The 24,448-nt window shown below is 38.0% G+C and overlaps 1 protein-coding gene across 1 annotated transcript; it reads left to right on the forward strand.

The window, feature by feature from the left end:
• Positions 1-17,516: 17,516 nt before the first annotated feature.
• On the forward strand, positions 17,517-23,477 carry LOC129741066 (uncharacterized). The gene has a single exon (XM_055732766.1). It carries the CDS (start codon positions 17,517-17,519, stop codon positions 23,475-23,477), a length of 5,961 nt encoding a protein of 1,986 aa, XP_055588741.1.
• Positions 23,478-24,448: the final 971 nt, after the last annotated feature.

Raw genomic sequence — 24,448 nt, forward strand, 5'->3', positions numbered from 1 at the left:
TTCCAACAAGCCAACACCAACACACCGCCAACAACCTCACTCGCTCGCCTCAACACATTCCGCCACATACGCTTTTCCGATTCACAGCACAGTCAGAATACGCTGTTGTCGTGTATTGGTGCAACCGGGACGACCTTCAGATATGTTGGATTTGTACGCAACGACCTTGCATGTGCGTCATCCACCGTTCGTTCCGTTCGTTCTTTCTCGTTTCTCGTTCGTTGGTGTAGTACTATCTCACAAACACACTGATTCGAAAGAGTTGAGACCAAACAACACGACCGCCATGAGAGAGAGAGAGGAAAAAACACAACAAAGCACAAACCAAAGTAAGCCGGTTGTTGGTTGTTGGTTTGTTTTTCCGTATCGGTCGAACGAAGCAAGCCGTGCCGTTGTCGCCGAGTGTTTTCTCCCCCATTCGTGCGTTCCTCCGACAACTAGACGACGCTGGCTGCGATATTTTTTGACCGAGACGACGATTGAAGATGGCAGCGACACTTTCGACGAAGGGGGGATTTGCATTTCAAATTAATGTGTGGTACAGGCTCCCCCCTTTGACATATGAACGAACCAACGAGTAAGCAAGAATGGAGGAGCCCCCCAAGATTTTCGTTCCTACTTGGTGTAAAATGTGGATTGCAGAATCTTGGGACTCAGGATTTTTGGTAGGTACTCAAAATAATAAAGATCCGGTCACATTTATCTAATGATTTTTAATTACAGGTTCAGTGTTCTTATTTTCATCGCCGCTGGGATGTATTCTTATCTAAGTTTATGACATATTGGCAAGTGGAAATTCTAATTAGAGAGCAATTAAGACAGAAATGAAAAATTTATTTCTGTCTTCATTGCTCTCTAATTAAAATTTCAATTTACCGATATGCCATAAATCGATCAAAATAAAATAAAAAAATCAATTGGCTAAAGAAGGGGGGAACTGGGAAAACAAATAACAATACGATTCAACACGAGGCACTTGGCGAAAAAGTAAGGCGTCGGATGGATAATATACGAAAACAATAAGTAGCAACTATCTGATGAACCTGAACAAGTAGCACGCATCGACAGAATTGGTTAAGCAATCTAAACAGCACTTGTGAGCACAGCTTGTGTGATTTTTTGCCCGGTCGGACGCAACCTCATGTGTTCGACCCATCCGTAGCTGGTTGTGGATAGCAGTGTGGCTTCTACGTCACTTACTACTAACAACCAGCTGATGCTGGGGCAAAGAATCACACAAGTCGTTTAGAGCTGTCGATAACACAATGCCCTAGCTCACATTTTCACCATCTATTCGTTTCTTCTACCCAAAGCGCTCTAGCTTTGACCTTTCCACCTATCAATTTTTCATTTCTGTCTTAACTGCTCTCTAATTAGAATTTCAATTCGCCGATATGCCATAAACTTAGATAAGAATTACAGGTTCATCAAAAAATCTTACAGTTAGGTCTCATCCATTAACAAAACACTTAAGCCGATTTTAGCTCATTCCGGTGTATAAATCCTAATCAGATGAAATCAGTTCATGGTACGACCGAGATAAACTCATTACAGGGTTGGAAAATCCATGATGACAAAATGTTTTAGCCGAATTTAGCTCATTACAATGGACAGTGGGCTAGAACGGGAATTTAGCGAGACAAAGTTAACAACGCAGAAACTATAAGATTTAGATAAACGGTGTCTTCAGGCAGCAAAGATGCTCATCAAATAATAATTTCTTTTGTTTGCTACAATCTAAGATGTGGTAGTTTGAAAAATACATCTTTTTGATAAAGAAAGCTTCAAGATATACATTTGTCTTCCGAGACAAAAATGTGCGCATTTTAAGTTGATAAAAGTGAATTTCTTGTCAATAAAATGATATACTATATGCGGTAGTTACAACATAAGTGGCTGATCAATCACAAAACTTCTTTATGCGCAAGATTTTATCACGCACGAGCTGTTCTTTCGACTCTATTTCCGCGAATTTTGATCACAGGCCGTTAAAACTTGCAGGATTTAAACAATGCACTATGAACTAAATCCACCCAAATTTTCATTAAATTCTACCCAACGGTTAAAAAGTCAGAGCAATTTCATAGTGTGGTAATTTCATCGTGGACACCCTTTACCTTGTGCTAGTGTTTGTAGTGACAGCTCATGAAAGTTTGATATTCAATTCAAAATTTTGGAAAAAATCCGGTCTAGTCCGGATTTTATTGAAAAAACCCGGGTTTTGCTCAGGTTTATTCACTTTTTTTGCCAAATTGAAAAAAAAATTGTATTTAATTTTTGTTATTATTTGAGCAAATTAAAAAAAAACAATCATTTAAGGTTTGATGGAAGCCAAAAATACCTTTTAAAATCTGTTGATAAGTTTTGATGAAAACAAAATTTTTTTTTCAACTTTTTTTTTTATTTTTGTTGAATAAGTCCTGAGTTTTGACCAAGTTTGACGGGATTTTTGGTCGACAATTTCGAAATCAGCTGTCCGGATTTTTCCAGGTTTTGAGATAAAATCATCCGGATTTGTCCGGCCCGGAAACTTGCTGAGAAAATTCTGTCATAAGTCATTTCATCGTTAAGTCATAATCACTAAAGAAGCCTGGCTTAACTCATGACAATATTAACAATAAAACGAAATGTGGAAAAGTGGTTTACACCACCGCCAGGATAACGTAGAATGACGAAACTCTTTATTTTGTAGATGGATTTCTTGTAATAAACTGGTGTACTCAATGCGGTACTTTTAGTATAATTTGCTGCCCTATCAAACAACTTCTTCAACCTTATCAATTTTTTTCTTTACAATTAAAAAGAAATTTTGAATACAAAAAGTCAGGATTAGATTCAATTTTTTTCCAAAATTCGATCTGATTCCAATCTAGGTTCAAAACCTTCTTCTGACACTGATCTGACACATGACTTTGATTCTATTCCCAATCCTGATCCCGATCGGAACTATGATCTTGATTCTCATTACAGATTCAATATCCTGATCCCAGATCCTTATCTTGATCTTATACCTGAATTTGCATCCTTATCAGTGTTCGATTATCGGGTACCGGATCGCCATCCTCATCCTGGAAGCTGATCTTTGATCTTAACTGAGGACTCAAAAATTTAACCAAAACTCTGATCTAAGATTTTTATCTTGATATTGGTTTCCAGACCCTGAGAATCCTAACTGATCCAGGATTAAGCTCCTGAACTTAGATCATGATCTTGAATGCTTCTCATGGCCTCTGCTCTCGAATATTTCTCTTGAATTTCATTGCTGATTCTGATCATGAATCTTGACCTTGGCTTCTGTTCTCAAAATCTGACCCCGTTTTCTGATCTCGAATCATAGGTACTCATCCTGATCCTAAAACTTGAATCTTGATCTCGAATCTTAGACCCTCATTCTAAATTTTTCTCTAGGATCTCAGATCATGATTTCGAAAATTGCATATCCAGGTTCAAGATTTTGGATTCTGATCCTGATCCTGGATTCTTAATTCATCATCTTAATACTGTTCCTGGTTTATGAGTACTTAATATTGATCTTGGTCTTAATCACGGATCCTAATCGTGAATTCCGGTACCAAATTCTTATTCTGGATTGTAATTTTCGGATCCTGATGTTGATTTTTATCTGTGATACTCATCGTGATTCTGTATTCTAGATACCTGATCATGAACCTAAATCCTGGATCTTGAATCATGGAACTTTAATGCTGATCAAGGATCCCGATCCTCCAGACCCTAAAATCTTGATCACGGTCCTGGAACTATCGTCCTGATACAGGAATTTAAATCTTTATTCCGGACTCTTAGATCTTGATCCTGAATCCCAATTCTTATCTTGGATCTTGATCCCACACTCGGTCCCTGATCTTGATTCTGTAATTGAACCATGGACTTTGAACTCGGACCCTGATGTAAATCATTGATCCTGGTTCCGACCTCTGATCCGTATACCAGATATGATACTGATCGCAGAGCGTTATGGATCCGCCTCACAGTGGGGTAGACCTGACCAATTGATGGCCAAAACCTCATAAATTTTTCAAATCCAATCCTACTGGTTTGAAGTCTTCTGAAAAAATGTTCGCCAACCGTAACTTTGCGAATGTCATAAAGATGATAAAACGACTGGCTCTTTATGTCATTTTTGTCATTTTTGTCATTTTTGTCATTTTTGTCATTTTTGTCATTTTTGTCATTTTTGTCATTTTTGTCATTTTTGTCATTTTTGTCATTTTTGTCATTTTTGTCATTTTTGTCATTTTTGTCATTTTTGTCATTTTTGTCATTTTTGTCATTTTTGTCATTTTTGTCATTTTTGTCATTTTTGTCATTTTTGTCATTTTTGTCATTTTTGTCATTTTTGTCATTTTTGTCATTTTTGTCATTTTTGTCATTTTTGTCATTTTTGTCATTTTTGTCATTTTTGTCATTTTTGTCATTTTTGTCATTTTTGTCATTTTTGTCATTTTTGTCATTTTTGTCATTTTTGTCATTTTTGCCATTTTTGCCATTTTTGTCATTTTTGTCATTTTTGTAATTTTTGTCATTTTTGTCATTTTTGTCATTTTTGTCATTTTTGTCATTTTTGTCATTTTTGTCATTTTGTCATTTTTGTCATTTTTGTCATTTTTGTCATTTTTGTCATTTTTGTCATTTTTGTCATTTTTGTCATTTTTGTCATTTTTGTCATTTTTGTCATTTTTGTCATTTTTGTCATTTTTGTCATTTTTGTCATTTTTGTCATTTTTGTCATTTTTGTCATTTTTGTCATTTTTGTCATTTTTGTCATTTTTGTCATTTTTGTCATTTTTGTCATTTTTGTCATTTTTGTCGTTTTTGTCATTTTTGTCATTTTTGTCTTTTTTGTCATTTTTGTCATTTTTGTCATTTTTGTCATTTTTGTCATTTTTGTCATTTTTGTCATTTTTGTCATTTTTGTCATTTTTGTCATTTTTGTCATTTTTGTCATTTTTGTCATTTTTGTCATTTTTGTCATTTTTGTCATTTTTGTCATTTTTGTCATTTTTGTCATTTTTGTCATTTTTGTCATTTTTGTCATTTTTGTCATTTTTGTCATTTTTGTCATTTTTGTCATTTTTGTCATTTTTGTCATTTTTGTCATTTTTGTCATTTTTGTCATTTTTGTCATTTTTGTCATTTTTGTCATTTTTGTCATTTTTGTCATTTTTGTCATTTTTGTCATTTTTGTCATTTTTGTCATTTTTGTCATTTTTGTCATTTTTGTCATTTTTGTCATTTTTGTCATCTTTTTCATTTTTGTCATTTTTGTCATTTTTGTGTTTTTTTGTCATTTTTGTCATTTTTGTCATTTTTGTCATTCTTGTCATTTTTGTCATTTTTGTCATTTTTGTCATTTTTGTCATTTTTGTCATTTTTGTCATTTTTGTCATTTTTGTCATTTTTGTCATTTTTGTCATTTTTGTCATTTTTGTCATTTTTGTCATTTTTGTCATTTTTGTCATTTTTGTCATTTTTGTCATTTTTGTCATTTTTGTCATTTTTGTCATTTTTGTCATTTTTGTCATTTTTGTCATTTTTGTCATTTTTGTCATTTTTGTCATTTTTGTCATTTTTGTCATTTTTGTCATTTTTGTCATTTTTGCCATTTTTGTCATTTTAGTTAGTCATTTTTGTTTTTGGTCATTTTTGTCATTTTTGTCATTTTTGTCATTTTTGTCATTTTTGCCATTTTTGCCATTTTTGTCATTTTTGCCATTTTTGTCATTTTTGTCATTTCCAAATTTGGCTCGCGGGCCATAAGGTTTTCGAACCCTAAATGCCCTTGAATATATGCAAACTTTTGTTTTTTTTTTTTTTTTCAATGTACATAAAGAACCCACAGTCAGCTCGATAAAGCGAAATTTTCATTAAAAAATTTTCATTTTCATTCCGCTAGATTCAAAATAAGGCAATTTTTGGTAAAAACTTTGGCCAACCATGCCCTAAAGTCAATAATTTATTCGTTTGAACAAGAAAAAAAACTCTGATTTGGACGTTATAACTTTTTTCCTCCATTCCAATTGCCTAACAATCTTCAGTAAAGTTTAAGCCGAAAACTAATTCCGAGAAAAAAAAGAAGTCATCCTCGAAGAAAAAGTTGTATATTTCTTATTGAAACATGCGTACTCTAATCTCATTTATTTTTTAAATTGGAACAGTATCAACCGTTAATATTAAACAAAATGCATTTTAAAATTTTTAAAACCACCTCAAATTTGACACACATTAGATTCCGGACCGGATTTTTGAAAAGATTAACTGCACTTTTTAAGATTATTTTGTTTGTGTGTTTTCTGTCGGCCTAGCGATAAAGCGATTACTCTTGGGGCTTTCCAATCCGCCAGGGTTGACTAACCAAAATAAAAACCGGTAGGTATCCCATTCGACTACCTTCTTATATTTGGTGCAGCTTTGATGCGGATACACGATGCTTTTTTTTTATGGATTCTCACATGCACTTCGGCTTACCTTGGCGAGGAAAATGTAAAACTCAGCTCACGATATTGGGTTACTTTGTCGTGGTCGTGTTGCCTCTATTTAAAAAAAAAATCGCCCTCAAACACCAACAGCAAAGAGTTAAGAGTTGTTAAGCACCTTTCACGAGAACATGTGGTTTCTTTTACGTTCTGCTGCCTCACTGATGCCACTCGATACGCACACGCAACACCACATCGCAGCAACCTTCCTCGTTCAATGTTTGCTGCTTGCTGGGATGGGTGAATGGAAATCCAAGTAGTCCGTCCTGTACCTACTAGCTAGGTAGCTATATTTTTTATGCTCGGGGTGGCAATCGTCTCCCCAAATGACACAGTAGGCGTTCAGTTGGCGACACCATGTTTACTAGACTAGTTCACTTTTCGGCTTTTTTCGCTGATCACAACGCCACTTACAGGGTTTGATCCTCATTCATTTTCAAGAACTCTGGCCGAATTTGAGCTCATTTGAGTAAGTTTCCAGCGTGCGCTAGAAGTTTTATTGAAAAAAGTCAATTTTTCTGGAAAATTTGCGTAGATGTGTTCTAGCAAGCTGTTGTTAATATAAAATGATAACTTTATAGTGCTCGGTGATTGGTATGACAAGCATTCGTATGGACCTGTTTTAGATAAATGACTAAATCAAACCGAAAAAATTTAAAAATTCATAAACTACCAACTTTTACAGAAAATTTACTTACAAGTTAAGAGCTTAAAATCAGTAGTAAATGGAAAAAAAATATTTTCGATATAAACTTTTCATAAAAAGATAGCCTTATTTATAACCTTTAATTTGATGTATAACACTTAATGATCGCAAGAGTGCTAGCAAAGTTATTCAAATATCTATGCAACAAATTTGATTTGATAAAATATATTCCATTCAAGTTTGCTCCACACCAACTTGTGCACAAGAAAGGATATTTTTTTCAATCAAGTACCCCATGGCGGGGCCAGGAGTTAAAAAAAGCGCGCGCTTTGATCAAGTTGTAAGCAAGTCCTCTTGATGCCACGTTTTGCAGGTTGCATGATGCTAAAACTTGAATGGAGACAACATTATGATTCAAAGAATGTTATGTGAATGTTTGAATATCTTTGCTTGTACTGTAACGATAATTAAGTGTTATACATCAAATTAAAGGTTATAAATAAGGCTATCTTTTTATGAAAAGTTTATATCGAAAATATTTTTTTTCCATTTACTACTGATTTTAAGCTCTTAACTTGTATGTAAATTTTCTGTAAAAGTTGGTAGTTTATGAATTTTTAAATTTTTTTGGTTTGATTTAGTCAATTATCTAAAACAGGTCCATACGAATGCTTATCATACCAATCACCGAGCACTATAAAATTATCATTTTATATTAACAACAGCTTGCTAGAACACATCTACGGAAATTTTCCAGAAAAATGGACTTTTTTCAATAAAACTTCTAGCGCACGCTGGAAACTTACTCAAATGAGCTCAAATTCGGCCAGAGTTCTTGAAAATGAATGAGGAACAAACCCTGTAAGTGGCGTTGTGATCAGCGAAAAAAGCCAAAAAGTGAACTAGTCTAATGTTTACTCATTGGGTTTTTCTCATGCATATGTGAGACACAGTCACACAAATATCCACCATCCACAAATCCAGCCTACTAGAACTCAGTTCTAATATTGACTGAACCGTCGTCGTCGTCGTCGTAGGGTAGCCACTTGGCGGCAATCTTCTTTCCATTGCTTCTAGTTCATCGAACCGAATGAGCTTTTTTCTGCTTTGCTTTCAACCTTCTTTGATGATCGATAGATATGGTTGGCTCCCCTTTTCCACCACCCACTTGTCAAAGCTGGTGGATGAACGAAATTTATGCCTATGTAAATGAAACGAACTCGAGATTTTACATTCCATTCGGCCCCGCCGTCGTAGTCATCGTAATCAATCACCCGTTCCATCGATTTCGGAACAACGTTGGCCTCAAACAAAAGGGCCTTCCCCTTGACATTCCGGCGGAGTGTTCTCCTATTTCTAACCGATAGTTCTGTATGCAAATAGGCGACCCATGTCGCTCGGATGATTTTTTAAAACAAAAATCGAAAAAAAAATCAAACACAGATAAACAATTCTCAACAATACTTCTAAAGTTATAATCTAAGAAATTTTATTACGAGGATAGCTGTTTGTCTGTGTCTCGAGCAGTATGTCCTTGTTCCAAACCTCCATCGCTTTAGGTTTTAAATCCAAAGAAATCAGTCACAGAACTCCACTTAGTGGAAGACGGAGCAAAAAACAACCAACGACACCCAGCAGGCGCTGGAATGATGATGATGAAGACGACACGAAGGCCTACTACGCTGGCTGCCGCTTGTCAGTCAAGGGGTAAATGCCACTATAAATACTATGTATCGGTATAGTACACGACTGCTGCCGGCATTCCGGTACACTACTGCTGATAGGCCAAGCAAACCAAACCGAACCGACCGCCTTCTGTTGATAGTGACACGGATAGGGGCGAGGGTAGTCCCATTCATTTCTTCTATCGATCCAACAAAGTTCAATGTCTTGGGCCTGTTTTTTTTTTTTCTCAACTCGTAATAACGCCTATCTACTATCTACCTAGTTGAAAGTTTGATTAACCTCCCACCCAAAACTAAGTGTCATTCTTGGTCGTAAACATTAAGCCATACAAAGTTGCTTCAGCTGTATGTTTTTTTTGTGATTTTAAAACTTTTTCAACTTTTTTAACATTCTCCAGCACTAGCTACGATTAAAGATATAGGGACGAATGAGGATACCTGATCCCTGGGGTGACTTGATTCCTGAGCTATATCTCAAAAACGGAATGTCTCAGAAACATCAAATAATCTTCAAAGCCGAACTGAGAAAAAAAACTGTCAAAGCCGAACTGAGAAAAAAAATTTGGTCAGTTTTGAATTGGTCGTATGAACTGTTTGGTATGTTTCAAGCAAATCGTGTTTGAAGTTTCGTAAAATTTCCGTCACGTCGCATAATGGAAAAATATCTTAAAATGTAATCCCTCTTACCTTCATACTTAGAAAGTAGATACTCAATTTTGAACAATGGGATGCAAAAGTGATTCTCGAAAAAACCCGCTTCGGGATGTCTAGAATTTGTTCTGATGGGCAGATCGTAAAGAATATACCTAATTGACTGAATATAGCCGATTCGTCCTCTGACGATAAACGTCCAAGAAACTCATAAATTTATTCCAAAACTGTTAGTTATTTTGACTGCCAAGTAGTGCAAAAATAAAGGGAGTGAAATTCTGTCTTATCAAAAGTAACCCTTATTGCATTAGTTTAATTATTAATGTGTTCATATATGATAAGCCTTTTCGAAAACTGGCACTCGAAAATTTGATTTGTAGCTTTTGAACGGCGCAATAGATGGGATGGCACTGTTTCAAGTCAATTTTTAACGTATTTTTTGGATGCCAGCATTTGAAATTTTATACACTTTTTTAAAGATTTTTTGTGCGAGCTTGTACGTCTGTTCTTTGTGATGCTACGTCGAAAACCAATGTATGACCAATTCAACAATAGAAAAACATCTTTTCGAATTGACATCCGTGTTCCATCCAGTAGCTTCCGAAGCATCGATGAAGTCCAGTTCAGTTAGAATCCGTTATCACGTAGTGTGATGTAGCGGCACCGAAAATAAAGCGCTGCAAGAATTCTTTTACCGCGGTTTTTTAACATAGCCGCCCTCTACCTGTGGTAAAAATTTAACGGTGTTTCGAGCAGTATGTATGTATGTATGTAGATAATCCACCATGGGTGCACGGATTCACCGCAGTTTCGCCAACGTATGCGCTAAATTGCATTCTTTATATTATTTGTTCGGCCAATATGCAATGCAAATCATCACATACCCGACACCATGGCTTCGTGTGAACTGTCATGTAATGAATGAATTTCGTGTATGTGTTTGTCTTATTTGTAGAACGAGCAAACAGTTTCGCAACCGTATAAAATACATAACATTCTCAGTGTTATGAATCTTCGACAGGTATTCCGCATGCGTGTAGATACCTGCCCAGCTGGCAACTGATTGAACGTTCAAAAATAATATATTCAATCAAATAAATAGTTATACTGTACAATAATCTTACCTCCTTACCAATCTTACCTCGAGATACTCGAAACTTACTTGAAGCTGTGACCGACCGTATTCAATATCCATAATTAAGAATCATTCTTCAGGAATAATAGTGATAAATAAAGCGAGAGTGTTAAAATCCCAGACAAACAAAAAAAAGTCTCCATGAGTTAAAAATAAAAATTATGAATCTAACGACGAGTTTTAGAGATAATTGGTTCAAAATGTCAAATATGGAATTAATAAAATATGTATTTTGCAAGCGTCCCAGTCCGTGCAGGTGCATCCCGCGTTAGTTGACTAATCAAAGTAGGCAGCGCTTACACTGATACGTTTCATCACGCACGATACCTCTGTTTTATCAATCAAACAGAATGATCTTATCATCACCACGAAATAAGTTTAGAATCTTATAATAACTTATCTTTTGAAAAAATTAACACTCCTTGACAATTTTTTCTTCGATTGAGCTCAAATAAAGTAAAAAGTTCAACCAGGTTGCATCTGTCGCACTGATTTGTCATTTCACTAAATTTAATTTTAGCTCGCGCACGTAAATATTCAATTTTTCAAACTATTCAATTCTAGCGCATATGAATGTAGCCCATTACTGATAAAATTCGGACAAATGCTTTGAAAATTTCTGTCTTCCAAGACTGCGAATCATCACACGCGCGAGTGACTTATCTTTCATTTTGAACTTTTCCCATGACTTGCAGGTTTGCATTTTCTTCCCATTCAAATATACAACTCATTTTGCATTATACAAGCTGCAAACCATTTTCAAAATTCTTGCTATCAAACAAATTCTGCTTCAACCTCATCAACTTCGCATTTTTTTTTTTCAAACACACGCGAAAATACTCATCGAGCACTCGATGCAAAATGCCATATCCAAAGTTTCAACTTAGAGTAGAAACGCAAATCCCGCATAGGTCACCTTCTGCCACTCAAAGCTTGCTTTGATTTATTTCTCGTATGGCCACGTTGCGCATCGGGGAGACATGTTCGGACACGTTTAGCGACTCGTGATTTGGCTTTAATTGCTTTCAGCAGGTCCCGGTTCAATTACTTTTCGGAATTTTCGATAACATTCCCATTTTCTGGATATTTCTACAACAACACGAAGAAGCACATTACGAAAAAAAAAAACCAGTGAATGGATTAATTTGCAATCAGTCAAGATGAGCATCAATTCGATAACGGGTTTACTTGATGCAATTTTTTCTCCATTGAAAAGCCCTTTGTTCTCTGCACACGAACTCCAATTTCTTCCAAAAAAAAAAGCTTCCACTTCCTGATTAAAACCAACGGTTAACTATTCAGATACACTACAATTTTCGTTTTCTTTCTGAGCACTCGAACTTCAACAGATTTATTTCACCGAACAACCGAGCACCACGTATTAGTAAGGAGCAACCAAAAAACGAACCGACCTGCTTGAGCTCCCGCGCGCGACTGAATTTAACGGTGTTTCGAGCAGTGTGTCTAAATTTATTGCAGATTGAAGTCGCAAGAAGATGGAGAATTTATAAATTAAACTAGCTTGTGTGAAAGTTTCATGAAAAAATATCAACTGCGATAGAAATGGCAGCCTGTCAAAATTGGAAGTACATATGTTCGTTGCTCGGCGCAATTTCATTCTATTTTCGAACGCTACTGTTTGTCAAGATGCATTTCGTAAAACTTCTGGGCCAAAAATTTCTACATTGGAACTGTGGAATTCGAAACGGCCCATTTTCGGAGTTTATCTCATGATAATTTTTTATCTGACATTATCGAGCTCTTGATACATGAGAGCTCAGTTATTCTAGCGATTGCTATCGCTGATGTTACGAGCTTGTCTCTAGGATGCCACATACTTCCATTTTTTAATGTTTCATTTACATTGAATTTTTTGCTATCATCTTATTAACTCCCATGCCATGCGCTGAACCCGGCTATATTATATTTCTGATGGCCATGGGCTGAAAGCCGGCTAACTATCAGATGCCATGGGCTGAAACCCGACTAAATATTTATTTTATTCTAACTGTCGATTTTAATTAGTTTAGTTTTAATTTCAAATATCAAAAACACTTACTGATTGCCCAACTGGGCTGTCAGATCGTCTTATTTCTCAAATTATATCTTCTAGGCTGTCTACTTCCTAAAATTTTTAAACCACAAAAACACAAACTTACTGCCCATATGCCCATATTTATCGAAAATGAAAACACAAACTCCCAAGCCAACATAAAATCGTAAAAGAAATCGTAGTTCTACTTGGATATGAGTGCTACTCAAATCGGAATCGTAGATGTGTACACTTAACATTACACTATGTCGTATATCGTATGTAGATGATATTGAAACCTAAATAAATACGATTTAGTTATGATATATTGGATAAAGTCGTATTTAGTGCGACCGATACTAAACGAAATCTTAAAACAATCGCATAAGATTTCTTAAGACGCATTTTATTTGTACATGAATTCTTTTCGTATCGAAATCGAAAAAAACTTCAGATAAACTCGTAAAGAATACCACGTATCCATCGTCTTTTCACTTTATACATCGTATAGAATGTCACATCAAGAGACAAAGCAATACCATGCCATTTCCGATATAGCTACAAAAATCTCTTAACAGTTTAACTATAATCGTATTACAAGTCATTTTATCACGATGTATATGTAATGCAATCGAATCAGATTCAACCAAAGCAACGAAAAGTTCGGATATCACTTAAGAAACGAACTCATAAGTTCACATTTTTGTTGATGAAAATGCTATTTCGAGGTCCATGGAACTTCATTTTTTATTTAGTTCAGCCATAACTCAAAAATAGCTTTAAAGTACTGTTTTGGTTTCTGTTTCTACTTTTTGGGAACTTTAAAGTTGATAAGAAGAAAAACAATCTACTTGTTACGTACTTCTCATTTTTCTAACATCAAGTAGCTATCAAAGGGTTGCGAGTCTTTTTGTACAGCTCAATAGTTCGTAAAAAATCTGTGTTGAACTCTTTTGTATTGAAAGTTTTTAATTAGTTCCAACGGGCGTTCAAAAGCAATTTCGCAGTATAGGAACTTTGAAGTAAATTTAAAGGCTTAATTCTACTTGTTTCGAACTTCAACACGTCCCAGCAAACATGAAATCGCATTAAAATGATAACTCAAGTCATAAAAAACGTTACTGCGAATCGTAATTCCATCAAACGCAAGTAAATGGTCGTAAAAATCGTTACTCGAAGTCCGTTTAAATGGTTTAAATCGGATATGATAAAAAGTCCGCCATGTTTGCAGATTTTGAAGACGATTTCGTCTCTTTGCTTTCTCCCGCGTGGGTCAAGTGAGAGAACAGCTTTGTTGTTCTCTCTGCGACCAGCAGTGCAACCGGATTGTTAAAAATCAGATGATGTATTTGCAAGAATTGCCCAATGACAGAGGCAGCAAATATAGTCGCTGGCAACGATTCACATGCGTTGAGAGAAAAAAACTGGTGCTCTCTTGCATTCTTCAGTATGTATGGATATGTAGTGGTATGAATAAGGTTTAGCAATTGCTTTGGTAGCTTTTACTTAGCTCGAAATCAATCAAAGCAAAAGTCCAAAGCATTTGCTTAGTTTGGTATGAATAAACATTTGCTTAGCGGATGTGTACTAAAGTTTTAGAACATAGCTTTTGCTTCGAATAATAGAGCTATCCAACCAGCAGAATCTGAAGTTTTCTAAAGTAAAATTAAAGTAGACGATCAGAAAATTGAAAAGTACGGCTAAAGCAGCCTTGAAGTCGACGAAGCGGGTGGTGGGTGTAAGATCTACCGGATTTTTTTGTTAATGCGTGCTCGTATGTTGATGTTTAAAGAAAAATGAATACATATTCGAATATTGTCAAACAAAAAATGGCCTAACTTTAATATTTATCATAAGCTCTCTCACATGTATTCGGATCGGGATAATCCGATGTATAAAAAAATAGGCAATAGGCGCGCATTTTAATTTAGATTTTTTTTTTAAATCTTAGGATTATAAAAAATTATATAAAAATGAGAGATCTGTATAATGTTTTAAATTATTACAATTTATTTCTTACTTTGAGCCAATTGGGACTTCTTCCACTATAGCCGGATTTTTTTTTAATTTGAAATATGTACTAATTGATTTGTTTATTGCCATCTTAGACAAATGATTTTATACAACGATAGGAATATGAAAAAAGTTGGGTTATCACTTCGACTTTTCTTTATCCATGTTGAAAATACCTTTTTGAATTGTTTTGAAGTGAAATATTGCTAATTTGATAAGTTCATGACGTTATTGAAGAATTTTTTATTGGAAAAGTCTGCTACCGAGCATGCTTAGAAAAATAAAGCAATTGCTATGAGATTTGTCGAGCAATTGCTTCAGATTTGAGCTTTATTCATACCAAACTAGCTTGTTCTAAAAGCAAAAGCTTCTGACTGAGAAAACAGCTGTCAAAAAAACTTTATTCATAACAACCGAAGCAATTTCTTAAGCGACTGCTCGACTGCTCGATTCAATTTAGCAAAAGCAATTACTAAGTTTTTTTCATACCACCCATAGTGTCCTATATCGTCCAAATCGTATAATCTTATCGCTTTAGCCAGTAGTAGAATCTATGTATATATATTGCCTCCACTTTGGTAGGTAAATGCTGTTTTTTCGAGTTTCATACGATCATTTCATAATGTATATGAATATGAGACGTATAACAAAGTTGTATATCTACAAAAATGTTTGCATGTTGCATTTGCGTGTTTGCATGAATAAACACATCTTTACAACTTGAAAGTGGGAATAATGTGGAAATTAAGAACCTGAAAGTCGTTTTGAAGAAAATCATGATGTTTATATAGAGCAACAAGTATGGAGCTTGATTTCCAAGCGATGAGCTCGAGTTCGAGGCTTGTTAAGAACCTGTTATTTAGATGTGAGTTAGTAACAAAATATGGTTGATTAATATGAATCAAATTAGCGGACTTGAGAAGGCATTGAAGGAGCTTAAGAGTACTTTTTTCGATTTTTTGAGCTGCTTATGAAAGCGCTTTTTGAAGCTGGTTAGAAGTTGTTTAGCAATTTATGTGAACTTTTTGTCAACTTCAAAGTTTGTTTAACTACTTATAAATTGAGCTAAAAAGAAGTTATATTAGTATACTCGACTAAGCTGATCAAACCTGATAGAGGAATGTTATCCGAACTTTTGGTTGCTTGGGTATTTCTCAGACAGGGAAATTAATGATTAACAAATTGTACAAGACTACATCATATCTCGCATAAAGTGTCGCTTAAACAGCCAATCGAAATTCATATCGTAATAGAATACAACACACATCCTATAGAATGTGACTAAAGTTGTCAATCGATGTCCAAATTTCTGAACATCGTATAAGACTACAATACACCTCGCATAAAGGACAACTTAAATCGCCAATCGATTGTCAGATCGCTTCAAGTCTTACAAGTCTAGAACACACATCGCAAAAGGTGTAGTTGGAACTGTCAATCATCTCATAATCATAAATGTGTGTGAATCGAATCGTTTAATATAATGAACAACATGCCGCCAATGCGACATAAAGTACAAAAGTAAATCAAATATCGTATTGCCATCGTATACGCCTGCTGAAAATTATCGTGGGATAGCAATTCTGTCTGCCATACCCGAACTGTTCGAGAACATAATTTATGATCAAATGTATCCTTGGTTAGAAGGGAAAATGTCGGACTTTAAACATGGCTTTTTGAAAAAACGATCAACGGTTACGAACTTGGCAGGTTCTGTCTCTCGAACGTCACAATAGATGATGCAGGGTTTTCAAGTCGATGCCATATAAACCGACATGTCGAAGGCTTTTGACGTGGTTAACATAAATGCTCTCCTGTCAGTGCTGTGTAAAAATGGGATTATCGGAATTTGTCTTCAGTGGATTCGTTCGTACTTGAAAGGAAGAGTTTGTGAAGATAGGGAATGCGAGATCCAGGGTATTCTCGGTCAACAGTGGCGTACCACAAGGGAGTCACTTGGGATCCCTTCTTTCCGTCACTGTTATGAACGAGTTTCCCGGAGTGCTGCATGACGTTTTTGTATTGATATATGCAGATTATCTAAAACTGTTCCCCCCTATGCGGCACCCAAAGCATTGTTTGACCCTACAAAATGCGCTTTATAGATTTTGAGAGTTTTGCAGCAGTTTCGGATTGAAAATCAATACCTCAAAATGTAATGTGATTACCTGTTTTCGGAAAGTGAGCAATGTTATGCACGAATATTGTTATCGGCGCCGTGTCGAATCCCTCGATCAGAAACGTCCGATCGTAACCACCAACACAATTGTACGATGGAAAACGTCATTAGACTTGTCAAGTGATAGGCGGAAAACGAGGGTGATTTTTCTAAGCTGGCGTCTTAAGTGATAGCGTGATTTGCGAAATCAGAAAAGTTCCGAGTTGAATACTCATTAAGTATATAGTTTATTCGAAAGTTCTAAGTTATAAAAAGGTTAGTACATTAAAGTAATATTTGAGAATTGCCTCTAATAGTAATTATACCCGAACAGAGCGCAGATTATCGAAGGTTTGTTAAGTGAAGGTTAGGAGTTGCATTTGGTTGCACTTGGTGCAGCAACAAACGGTGAGCAACCATGTGGAAATTAAATTGAACCTCATGTAACTAAGTTTATATCCATATAGGAACCGATTATATTTGAAACCGATGAGAATAGTACAGGGAAAAAGGATTTGAATGTACACTAAACGTAAGTTCTTTCTTATTATTATTCGCGATTTATGTGCTAACCTTGAACAATTATTTCAGGAGAATTTTAATCGTTCCTGAAATACACGATTAAAAATTCCGGAAAAAAGCATTTCATTAATCCGAAGTTGGCACTATCAACATTTTAAAATTCTCGTTTAATCGGTGGAAATGCCTGGACCCGGTTCCAAGAAGTCATCACGTTCGGTGCAGAAAGATGTTGATGGCAATGATGATGCGTTTGTACCTGCAGTGGAAATCCTAACCTCACATGATGATGGGAAGCAGTCATCGGAAAACACAATTGTCGGGCTGATTGATGATCGTTCGGCCAAGGATCAGAAGAAGAAAACGGGTGCCAAGCCCAAGGGCAAGAAAGCACCCACTTTCAGCTGTGCTCTCTGCAAGTGGCCCGACAATAACGACATGGTTATGTGCGATTCGTGCAATCTATGGCACCACTTTATCTGCGTGGGTGAAACCCAAGGGGTTAGTAACCGGCCATGGATTTGCGAGAAATGTCTAGCTAAGGAAAAGATTCAACAAAAAGGTAATTCTAGCGTGGGTAGTATTATAGATGTTCCAGTCAGTATTGGTAAGAACCACGACCAGAGGGTTCTATTGAAAAGGTTAAAAGAAGAAGCCAAGTTGAAGGAGGAATTCGCGATGAAAAGGTTAGAACTACAAGAGAAGTTGGCTAGCGAATTTCTTCTGAAGAAATATGAACTGCTCGGCATAAACGGTGATGATAATGGTAGCATAGTAGGAAGCGAAATATCCGAATCGGGGAATAGTAGGCAGCGCATCAGAGACTGGATCGATGGCGTCGAACAATGCGTTGAACCAGGAAATCCTTCTTCAGAAAAATCTTTCGTTATGCAAAGCGGAAATCCAAGAAAACAAAACTCGCGAATGGGAACTGGTATCCCAAGTGTTTTGAATTCACTATCTTTGACGCCGTTTGTGAATGGGCAGATGGTGAGCAACAATCAATGTCGACAGCCTGTTGGAAACGATACCAGCGGTCGGCATTTCCTTCCCGAGCAGAAATCTACGCCAAATAATCGAAGATTGGCTGGTGGGTGCGTACATCCTGAGCAGCACAACGATTTGGAATCTTTCGTGTTGAACCGAAGCCAACTAGCGGCCCGGCAGGCGGTGTCCAGGGACTTACAGGAGTTCAGTGGTGACCCAGAAGACTGGCCGTTATTTTACGGCACCTTTATTTCATCGACCGCAATGTGTGGATTCTCAAATGAGGAGAATATGCTCCGTTTGAGAAAATGCTTAAAAGGAAGAGCGCTTCAAGCAGTGCGCTCTCGCCTGTTACATCCCTCAAATGTTGGCGGAGTATTGGCTACGCTAAAAATGGTTTTCGGTCAGCCTGAATCGATTGTACAAGCGATAACTTTCAAAATTAGAAGTCTCCCTCCACCCGATATGGATCGGCTGGAAACATTAGTTGATTTTGCTCTATCGGTAGAGAATTTGCGCGCTACAATAGAGGCATGTGAGGTAGATGGTTTTATGCATAATGTATCCTTACGCAACGAACTTATTAATAAATTACCCACAATTCTAGCGATGCAATGGGCTAAATATGCCCGTGAATCGAAGTCTCAAACACTGTCTGATTTAAGCTCTTGGCTCTATTATATGGCTGAAGATGCTAGTTGGGTTCTGAAATCTTCCCCACCAATTCAAAAAACTAGGAAGAATGATAAGCATGTGAATGTTCATGCTAGCTTAGAGTACCACAATGCACCTTCAAGTTCTTCGTTCAATTCCCAACAGCATAGTTCTCAAATGGTTAAGCCGCTCAAGACCAAGGAATGCAGCGTATGTAAGGGTTCGTGCGCTTCCATTGCCAAGTGCCAGAGATTCAGCGGACTAGATTATGATTCTAAGTGGGCAGTTATCCGAGAACTGCACTTGTGCAAAAAATGTCTTCGACGTCACACCGGATATTGTAGGTCACAGTCAGTATGCGGCGTAAATGGGTGCGACTTAAAGCACCATCCCTTGATGCATAAGTCGTTAACACCACCAGCAGCACAGGCGCCGGCTCCACAGAACTACGACGAAACAAACTGCAACATACACCGGAATCAATCGAACGAGGTTTTGTTCAGGGTTGTACCTGTCACGCTTCATGGAACAAGTACGGTCGTCCACACATATGCACTTCTAGATGACGGTTCAGAGCTATCGCTAATAGATGAAGACTTGGCTGAGCAGTTGCAGCTGGAAGGTGCGCGAAAGGCACTTTGCCTGAAATGGACAGGAGATACCCGACGCTATGAGGAAAATTCGAGAGTTGTAAACCTTTGTATTTCTGGTGTAGGAGGTGCTTTACATGCTTTGAATGGAGTTCGTACAGTTCAAGAGTTGAATTTGCCACATCAGTCTTTAGTTGTCGAGGAGCTTACAGTAAGGTATCCTTACCTGAAAGGGCTGCCAATTCAATCGTATCACGACGCCGTTCCGCGTATTCTCATTGGGTTAGATCATGCTCATTTGGGAAATACACTCAAGCTACGCGAAGGCAACATCAATCAACCGATCGCTGCAAAATCCAGGTTAGGGTGGCTAGTTTTTGGAAGTTGTGTGGAGCGCAGACCAGCTAGTGTTTATGCTAACGTTCACTACCTCCCGCAATGCGAATGCATAGATGATGCTGAACTTCATAAGGCGATGAAGAATTATTTTTCCTTGGACAGCATGGGAGTGGTGCAACGAGAAGCTATGCTTTCAACAGACGATCAGAGGGCACTTCATCTACTCCAAACGAAAACCCTTCGACTACCTGAAAGGTATGAAGTTTGTCTCTTGTGGAAGTACGAAAATGTTAGGCTACCAGACAGCAAGGTGATGGCACTTCGTAGATGGGAATGTTTAGAGAAACGTTTGTCAAAAGACCAATCGCTCGCTCGGATACTGAAGGAGAAAATAGAGGATTACTTAGAAAAGAACTATATTCGCAAGTTAACTAAATCTGAACTTGAATCCTGCTTCCCACGGGTTTGGTATCTTCCGATCTTCCCGGTGGTAAACCCGAACAAGCCAAGCAAAGTCAGAATTGTTTGGGATGCTGCGGCGAAGGCCCATAATGTATCGTTGAATTCCGTATTATTAAAAGGTCCTGACCAGTTATGCTCGCTCCTATCAGTCCTACTGAAATTTCGCGAATTCCGGGTGGCATTCTCAGGTGACATCCGTGAGATGTATCACCAAGTGATGATCAACGAAACTGACCAGCAATGTCAGAGATTTTTTTGGAAGGATGATCCTTCAGCACCTGAGCCTAGTGTCTTCGTAATGCAGGTGATGACCTTTGGGGCTAGCTGTTCGCCGAGTTGTGCCCAATTTATAAAAAACACCCATGCCCGAAAATTTAGTGATCGGTTTCCAGAAGCAGTCGATGTAATTATAAACAAGCACTACGTAGATGATGCTTTAGTCAGCGTAGAGAATGAAGAAGATGCAATACGAGTAGCGAAAGAAGTTCATGAAATTCACCGATCAGGAGGGTTCGAAATTAGAAACTGGATTTCCAACTCCCAAAGATTTCTGAACGCCTTGTCTGGTCAAATGAACTCCGAGAAAAACTTGAATATTTGTTCAGAACTAGCCACCGAGAAAATATTGGGGATGTATTGGGACACCGCATCCGATATGTTCAGATTTAAGCTCTCCTCACGCCACGATCCTGAACTTCTGTCGGGGAAACGTATACCAACGAAGAGAGAAGTGTTAAGAACTCTGATGATGATATTCGACCCTCTCGGATTAATCGGGCATGTCCTCATGTATTTGAAAGTGATCCTCCAAGAGATTTGGCGAGCTGGCACAGCTTGGGACGAAGCTATAGATAACGATCTTTTCAGGAAATGGTTGCAATGGTTAAAAGTGTTACCCAACTTAGAAGATATTCGCATTCCTCGCTGTTTTCGGGCATTGACCTCCGCCTCGAGTGCAACAGAAGTGCAGCTCCATACGTTTGTAGATGCCAGCGAGAGTGGGTTCGCTGCAGCTGTATTCTTGAGATTCGAAGAGGGTGTACACATAGAGTGCTCGCTAGTTGGAACTAAAACACGTGTTTCACCACTGAAATTTTTGACCATTCCTAGGTCTGAGCTGCAAGCGGGAGTTCTTGGGGCAAGATTCGCTTCGAGTGTCATCAAGTCTTTATCGACCCACATCTCCCATCGTTTTTACTGGACAGACTCTAGAAATCTATTATGCTGGCTTAAATCCGATCATCGTCGCTACAGCCAATTTGTTGGCACGCGCGTGAGTGAAATACTAGAGCTGACTGACATCAGTGAATGGAATTGGGTACCAACCAAGGACAATGTTTCTGACGACGGTACGAAATGGCGAGGTGTTCCTGATATCTCCGAGAACAGCCGATGGTTCAAAGGTCCACCATTTATCTACCAGCAAAGGCAAAAGTGGCCTAAAATTCCATCGACTCTAGGGGCTACCGAAGAAGAACTGCGACCGAGATTGATGCTGCACTACGCTACCTGCCAGCCGATCGTCGAAGTTGAAAATTTCTCCAAATGGGTCAAACTGTACCGATTGACTGCAATGTTCCTGAGGGCCGTTAAAAAGTTCATCGTTTTCTTGAAGATCAAAAGAGAGTCGCAGAGACCATGCATTTTATTACCGCTAAGTCGAGATGAGCTTATCGCAGCACAAAACCTTTTGTATCACCAAGTTCAAAGCTATGCCTACCCCGAAGAATATGCTCTTCTACAGAAACCATCGAATACTTCCTTACCTAAACGCAGTTCACTTTTTCGCGTATCACCGTTTCTAGACGAACATCAAGTTATGCGCATTCATAACCGCGCTAAAAATTGCCAATTTACTGACCTAGAATCTAAAAATCCAATAGTTTTGCCACCCACGCACCATCTTACCAAACTAATCGCACAACATTACCATCGAAATCTGCTACATCGCAATCATGAAACCGCAATCAACCGTCTACGTTTACGTTATTATATCCCAAAATTGAGAGCTTTCTTCCGTAGAATGAGAGGAGATTGCCAACAATGTAAAATCGCAAACGCTAAACCACAACCACCAGCAATGGCCGATCTTCCTGCTTCGAGGTTGGCTGCATTTTGTCGACCTTTCACGTATGTGGGTGTGGACTATTTCGGTCCGATACCAGTTTCCGTAGGTCGTCGGTCAGAGAAAAGATGGGGCGTCTTAGTCACCTGTCTAACAACCCGAGCAATCTACATCGAGCTGGCGCATTCCCTTACAACAGATTCCTGTATAATGGCCCTAAGAGTATTCATGGTTCGACGAGGTGTTCCTGCAGCCATTTACAGTGACCGTGGAACGAATTTTATAGGAGCTTCGAAAGAATTGTCCATTGAACTGGATAAGATGAATCACAACAAATTGATAGCAGCAATCGTATCTCCAGATACCAGATGGGAGTTCAATCCGCCAGCTTCTCCGCACATGGGCGGTTCGTGGGAGAGGCTCATACAAAGTGTGAAAAAGAACCTGCAAAACATGACGTTGACTAGACTACCATCTGATGAAGTACTCCGGTGCGCATTGACCGAAATTGAAGGGACAGTCAACTCCAGGCCTCTCACCTTTGTTGCATTGGACGACGAGGATTCACCTGTTCTAACGCCGAATCATTTCATCCTGGGATCGTCGGATGGCCTGAAACCGTTGGCTCTCTTTGACGATAGTTCTAAGGCGTTGAAGAAATCCTGGCACACCTCTCAGTTGATCGCTAACATTTTCTGGAGACACTGGCTCAACGACTATCTTCCGTGTCTTACACGGCGGTCCAAGTGGTTCAATCTAGTTCGTCCGATTTCCGTAGGAGATGTCGTCGTGATTGCTGATCCCAATTCACCCCGGAATACGTGGCCTAAGGGCAGAGTCATCGGGACAAGCCATGCCAAAGATGGACAAGTGAGATGGGCAGTCGTCCAGACGGCGCATGGTATTTATGAGCGTCCTGCTGTTAAGATCGCGGTTCTCGACGTTGGCGTTCAACCTAGTGCGTCCCAGGAGGAATGTGGCCGCACTACCGGGGGGACTGTTATCGGCGCCGTGTCGAATCCCTCGATCAGAAACGTCCGATCGTAACCACCAACACAATTGTACGATGGAAAACGTCATTAGACTTGTCAAGTGATAGGCGGAAAACGAGGGTGATTTTTCTAAGCTGGCGTCTTAAGTGATAGCGTGATTTGCGAAATCAGAAAAGTTCCGAGTTGAATACTCATTAAGTATATAGTTTATTCGAAAGTTCTAAGTTATAAAAAGGTTAGTACATTAAAGTAATATTTGAGAATTGCCTCTAATAGTAATTATACCCGAACAGAGCGCAGATTATCGAAGGTTTGTTAAGTGAAGGTTAGGAGTTGCATTTGGTTGCACTTGGTGCAGCAACAAACGGTGAGCAACCATGTGGAAATTAAATTGAACCTCATGTAACTAAGTTTATATCCATATAGGAACCGATTATATTTGAAACCGATGAGAATAGTACAGGGAAAAAGGATTTGAATGTACACTAAACGTAAGTTCTTTCTTATTATTATTCGCGATTTATGTGCTAACCTTGAACAATTATTTCAGGAGAATTTTAATCGTTCCTGAAATACACGATTAAAAATTCCGGAAAAAAGCATTTCATTAATCCGAAGTTGGCACTATCAACAAATATTGTCTCGAGAACAGCTGTACCATATCTAGAAAATCTAGAAAATCCGGAATTGCGAAAGATCTGGGAATTGAGTTAGGTGAAGAACTCAGTTTTTCGAAACATGTTGAACAAGTCATAACCAGAGCGAATTCTATGTACGGAATGGTAGCAGGATTTGTAACGAGCTAGACAATTCATCTCTATTTCTGTTAAGCTTATCCGAACCACTATTGAATATGCCAGTATAGTGTGGCAACCGTATAATAAAAACAGGATTGAAAGGGTTCAAAAAAGATTTCCGAGATACTCCTTAAGGAACCTTGGGTGGCAAGAAGAAATGCCGGAATACCGATCCTTGTGTATGTTGGTAGGACTGGAGTCACTCGAAACTCGGAGGAAATCGACAGAT

This window comes from Uranotaenia lowii, chromosome 2 (assembly GCF_029784155.1).
Source record: "Uranotaenia lowii strain MFRU-FL chromosome 2, ASM2978415v1, whole genome shotgun sequence".
NCBI lineage: Eukaryota > Metazoa > Arthropoda > Insecta > Diptera > Culicidae > Uranotaenia > Uranotaenia lowii.

Excerpts from the sequence above, each read along its gene's own strand:
- LOC129741066 (XM_055732766.1), top strand. The coding sequence starts at position 17,517 with ATGCCTGGACCCGGTTCCAAGAAGTCATCACGTTCGGTGCAGAAAGAT.